This window comes from Orycteropus afer, unplaced genomic scaffold (genome assembly GCF_000298275.1).
Source record: "Orycteropus afer afer isolate SDZICR_OR568_19922 unplaced genomic scaffold, OryAfe1.0 scaffold00385, whole genome shotgun sequence".
Classification (NCBI taxonomy): Eukaryota; Metazoa; Chordata; class Mammalia; order Tubulidentata; family Orycteropodidae; genus Orycteropus; species Orycteropus afer.
In genome coordinates, this window is record NW_006921972.1 from 611083 (window position 1) to 617117 (window position 6035).

The window sequence follows — 6035 nt, forward strand, 5'->3', positions numbered from 1 at the left end:
GAAAGCTTTACCTTATCCATAGGGAGTAAGGCTGGGTTTACTCAGATGATGCAGCTCTTTCCCAGTCCTATTTTGAGAGCCTTCTAACCTAACCGGACTATTCATAAAGTTGCATGGTAATGTATCAAACAGTGTTTCTTTGCTATTCATAAGGTTTTCGCTGGCCAATTCTTTGAGAAGCGGATGGCCTTTTCCTTCTTCCTAGTTTGTCTCAGTCTGCAAGCTGGGCTGACACCTGTGCACCATGTATATCTCACTGGATTTGAAACACCAGCGGCTCAGCCTCAAAACTCATATCAACACGTCACCACAGTAGGACAAACCGACAGACAAGTTTGTCTCCCTGTTGGAAACCTCTTGTACCACCCATACCTGGGTCCCTGTGGCTGACTCCTCCTCTGTCCGGATTCCTGGGCCTTTTAATTTCTTTTCTCCGGCTCTTCCGCCCTGCTGCTTTGGGCGTGCCTAAGTTCCCTCTCCTTACCTGGATCCCTGCGGCTGACTGCTCCTCTGTCCGGGTTCCTAGCTTTTAATCCCCTTTCTCCCGCTCTACTGTCCAGCTCCTTTGGACGTGCCTGGGTTCTTTCTCCTCACCTGGACCCCTGCGGCTGACTGCTCCTCTGTCCGGGTTCCTGGCTTTTAATACCCTTTCTCCCACTCTCCTGCCCTGCTGCTTTGGGCGTGCTTGAATTCCCTCTCCTCATCTGGACCCCTGCAGCTGACTGCTCCTCTGTCCAGGTTCCTGGCTTTTAATCCCCTTTCTCCCGCTCTCCCACCCTGCTACTTTGGGTGTCCCTGAGCTCCCTCTCCTCACCTGGATCCCTGCCATAAAGATTACAGCCTTGAAAACCCCATGGGGTAGTTGTACTCTGTCCTCTATGGGCACTGTGAATTGGAATTGACTCTAAGGCAGTGTGTGTGGTTTGGGCTTTGCTTCCAAAAATACTGACAGCCTTGGAACCCTATGGGACAGTTCTAGTCTGTCCTTTAGGGTCGCTGAGTCAGAATTGACTCCATAGCAGTGGGCCTGGTTTGGGCTTTGCTTTTGTGTAGACTGACAGCCTGGGAAACCCTGTGGGTTAGAAACCCTCTGTCCTCTAGGGGAGCTGGGAGTTGGAATCGTTTGCTGCAGGCAGGTTCCAGGGGTGATCATCTAAAGGAGTTCCAGGTATGGAGTGTGAGCAGGGGATTACTAAGTAAACATGGAAAGCCTTTGATCATGTTTTAATGAGCCCACAGACACTGGGTGCTCTCCAGGTTGTTTGCTCTGGGTGTACAGTGCAGGGAGGGAAGGAAGGGGCAGCCTGTGAAGGCCACTGGCATGAGCTCGGCTGCTGGTACCTCAAGCACTTGGTGGGTGCTGTCCTGAGCACACACTTCCCTCCAGATCATGTGAGCTGACAAACAGTACCTTCTCAACAGCTCAAATGGTCTCTTCAGAGGAACTGAAAATGCCAGTCCTTAAAGGCACAATCAAACCTGAAATAGCCCAGGCAACACATGTAGGTACACATGTGTATGGAGTATACTCATCAAGTCCGTGCAGCTTGTAAATATTTAATAAGTTGAGCAGTATGAAGGAATGAAACCATCCAAAAAAAATTTAGTAACGGCACGTACTACACAAAAGAACATCATGTATTCTACGTAAAATCCTATGGTACAAACATAACTCATGAAATGAAGAAATATAAACTGTTTTGTAGGAACACGCATGGCTGGTCAGAACATGACATGACGACCTAGTTCAAGAACACTTTTTACTGCATCAGGACTTTGTGAGGTCACTGTAGGTCTGTTTGTATCACTGATCTAGTCATTAAGACAGAGCTTAAATGATTAACCTTTATCAGATGTGATTCATCACAGCACTTCAATTACACGTAGCTTTCGGAAGTTTATTTTTACCAAACCTCTCACACAGCAATACTCTTCTTCTAATGCCACCAATGAAGAAAAAAGACTTTCAGTTTAGCAGTGACACTGAAGGACACTAAGTTCTTCAGGCTTGACTAGTTCGAGGCCTGCTCTGAGAATACAGATCCCATGAGAGGCCACAAACATGGCCAAGGAAGAAGCGACAAGGCACAGTTAAACAGATTAAATCTGGACTCCAATCTGTTTCCCAAATCCAGGCTGAGCTATGGAAAATGAGAACCTAAGACAACGTGCTTTAGGCCTGAGCTTCCCGAGGAACCATGGGTGGGCCCCAGCATCACGCACCTTATTGGACATCTGCTGGCAGTGCTGCTCTGTTGTGTGGATCAAAGTCTGGTCCAAGTCGACCATAAGCACCAGCTTCCTGTTCCGATGCAGTCGCTGCTGGTCTTCCCGGCCCAGCTGCTCAGCTTGCTAAAATGGCAAGGGAGAAAGAAAAGCAATAAAGTAAATGCACTGAAGCTAAATGAGATTCAATTTTCTAAAGAAAGAAAAGATTCTGCGGAGATCCAACCAATCTCCCCTCTCAACCCCCAATGTCAGTGCATATAGCCCTCACACAACGTCTGAGTGCCTGGCCACTCCCCTGCTGTGCTGTGTGTGTCAGAGCAGAACAGCACCCTACAGGGTGGTCAGTGCATACGGCCCTCACACGATGTCCGACGTCCATGCACCTGGCCACTCGGCCTGCAGGCCACTCCCCTGCTGCCTGTGCTGTGTGTGTTGGAGCAGAATGGCACCCTCCAGGGTTGTCAGTGGTCGCTTTTATGGAAGTGGAATGCCAGGCCTTTCTTCCAAGGTGCCTTTGGGTGGATTTGAACTTCCAACTTTTGGTTTTCAGTGAGCACTTAACCATTTGCATCACGAATGGACTCCCCTTCTGTCTTAGAGCAGCTGTTGCAGAAATAATAGTGATGGCAAATGTGCTGCTTTCTCCAGCCCTCCCTCTACCAAAGAAGAGAGGTCTGCCCATGTCCCTGACTTTGCTTAGAAAAAAGCTTTCTCAGATATATTACTTTATATACTTTTTAACTTTTTATTGTCATTTGGGTGTTTACAAAGCAAATTGTTGTTCCATTCAACAATTCGTATACATTTTGTTTCATGACATTGACTGCAATCCCCATAATGGAACAGTTTTCTTCCCACTTCCTCCCTGTAGTTACCTTTTCCTGTGTCCTTGTTTCCTGTGCATTCCTGCCCTCTGAGCTACCTCCCAGTGCAAATACTGCCCTTCTGATCTCCTGTGATTGATCATTCTAAGGAGTGTGTCTACCTGATGCAGATGTTTACCCTATACGCCTGTCTACTGTTTGGCTGGAAGCAACAGGAGTGAGTTCAATTCCAGGTCTGAAGAGTGAGTAGCGGCCACAGTCTTGGAGGTTTCACCAGTCTCTATCAGACCAGTAAGTCTGGTCCTTTTTAAGATTTTGAGTTTTGTTCCACATTTTTCTCCCACTCTATCCAGAATCTACTGCACTGATCCCTTTCGAGTGGTTGACAATAGTAGTTGGACAACATCTAGTTCTTCTGGTCTTATGGTCATGCATGCTCAAGTTCACATGGTCCACTAATCCCTTGGACTAAGTGTGTCCATGTGTCTTTGGTTTTCTTCATTCTTCCTTGCTCTGGGTAAGGAGAGACCAATTGTTACATCTAGATGGATCCTTCAAGCTTTTAACTACTCACCAAAGTAGGATGTAGAACAATGCTTTTGTATAGCATGTGCGGTGTAGTGAGTTGCATGGTATGGCTTTTCTAGCCATAGTCTTTGTAACTCCCACCAGATTACTGGGTAGGACCATGCAAGTATGTGTCAACTTGCCTGGGCAACTGGTAGTAGTTATTCCCTATAACTGGTAATTACCTCTGGGGTAGAATTTGCCATGAGCAACTGAGTAGCTGCTTTTAAACTCCTGATTGTTAAAGTCATCCACTTGGGGTATTTCTGTTGGAGCAGCAGGACGTAATCTTCTGGGGAAGTTCACTCTCTCTCAGGTGTGTGGACTTTGATGTTGGGATTGGTTAGTTTTGCCACTCTGCCAGGCTTAAAATGAGCCCTCCTAGGGGCAGAGGAGGGGAATTTCACTGCCAGCTGAGAGCCACCAAGCTAAAAGATGGTGGCAGGTGAATTAAGAGGCACAGGACAGAGTGGCAGGCTTACCTAGCGCACAGAGGCAGAGGCCAGGCCAAGAGGCCAAGGGCTTGGGAGGTGTGCCTACGGGCACAGCAGAGGGGAGACTGTCCTGATTGAGCAACTGTATCCTGAGCGCGCTCCTGAACTTGAGTTATAGTCTGCTGTTTCCCTGATAAACCCAATAATCTGTGAGTTCTCCGTGGCCCTGCAGCGAATTATTGAACCCAGCAGAGAGGGGCTGAGTGCCATAGGAGGGACGGTTGGTGTCAAACTTGGTAAAAGGGCTGGAGGGTGGTAGCAGTCTGGCCTCATAGAAGCAGGCCTTGGGCTGCTGCTGATGATTCTATCTTCCTCTTGTGGAGTTAGAGGAGGTCAAAAGACACTGCCTTCCTGTCCCTTTAGCAGCGTGTTATGCCAGTTGAGCTTGATGTCCCCTGCAACCATGGTCCAACAACTCGCTCCCTCAGGGTAGCTGGCTGTGGCTAAGAAGTTATCATAACTTTGCCCTGTTAGTTCTATTTATGTGGACATTCTTACAGTACATACAAACGTATGTAGAAGTATCGTTTGCCAAACTTACATACGGTCATGGGTTTATTCCCTTTTGCCTAGGTATGTTACTTTTGCCATAAAGTAGCAGGACTCACCTCAGAGCTCACCATCAGCTCAGGCACGCTGTGCACCATGGACACGGTGGCCGTGGAGAGTGGTGCCCGCTGCCGCCCATTCTTGCTCTGCAGCCTTTGCACAAAGAGAGCCGTGTTACACACGTGTCTTCTAAAAATATTGCACACAGCAGCACCCTCAATTATATGCAGAAGGGCTTCAGTCCATGTAGCAGCTGACATGCACTGCTAGTCTAGGGCACAATCTTACTCTTGGTGACTACTAGTGAAATATCCCTATTGTTAGAAACCTCCTGTAAACAGACAGGAACCCTGGAGAACAGTAAGCCGATGACCACATCCAAGTTCTCTATGACAGTAAACTGTCCAAGGAGCTCTCACACATGAAGATAAAGGGTCAAAAGTCCAGGAAGAACAGCCCACATGGCATTCCATTTGCAAGCCATCTGGTGTCAGTGGCTGACTACATGTGGAGACACGTGTACAGTCTACAAAGCCCAGGCCTTCTTGCGAGAGGCCACCAGGACAGGAAGCAACATGCACCTGACACACCGCACTGCTCTTCCACAAACCTTCTGGATGCCCCCCCCACCCCCACCGAGACTAACAGAGAAAAGAATCTAGTGTTTCCAGAACATAAAGAAATGAAAAGGAAGACCTCCAGGGGAACTGAACTGACAAAAGCACATCCAGTAAAGAGAAGGGATGTTCACCATTTGTAATTAAAGACCTTCTGCTACTATGTCCACGCCCTGAAATGTGTACTCTCTTCTTAACTAGAGGTTAACTGATCTCAAATGCTGATGGACACCAGTTCTTCTCTCCTGGTGGTACTTACTGGGTTAAATCCTGGCCACACTCAGCACACAGCCCTTTCATGACAACAGGGTGGCTACATCCCTCCAGTCTCAGCAGGACAGCTCTGCAAACAGATGGAAAAATCATTAGTGTGTTCAGCAGGGACAGAGAAACCCTGGGTGAACCTGAGTGCAGGCACCCTCTACTCTGAGGTTTGGTGTGAACCCAAGTGTGAGCACCCTCTAGCCAGAGCCCTGGTGTGAACCAGAGTGCAAATACCCTCTACCCTGAAGTCTGGCGTAAACCCAAGTGTGAGCACCCTCTACGTCAAGCCCTGATGTGAAGCAGAGTGCATGCACCCTCCACTCCAAGTTTGGGTGTAAAATGGAATGCAAGCACCCTCTATCCTGAGCTCTAGTCTACCTGAAGGAAAGTCATGTCACCCCCAGGATCTCAATGCATAACTAGAAAATGTAGGCACTAAACTACCTTGTCCCTAGTCTCACCCACACTCTCACTTAGAGAGAGAGGACAGA

General features: G+C 48.1%; 1 protein-coding gene across 1 annotated transcript in view; it reads right to left on the reverse strand.

Moving 5' to 3' along the window:
* Positions 1-5616, reverse strand: part of CTDP1 (CTD phosphatase subunit 1) — a 56871-nt gene extending 51255 nt beyond the window's left edge. Inside the window, exons 1-3 of the mRNA XM_007953309.1 lie at positions 5540-5616; positions 4723-4816; positions 2224-2352 (exon numbers count right to left, since the gene is read on the reverse strand). Coding sequence (XP_007951500.1) covers positions 2224-2352; positions 4723-4816; positions 5540-5580 — 264 coding nt within the window. The 5' untranslated portion in view covers positions 5581-5616. The remainder of the gene's footprint in view (positions 1-2223; positions 2353-4722; positions 4817-5539) is intronic.
* Between the last annotated feature and the right edge of the window lie 419 nt (positions 5617-6035).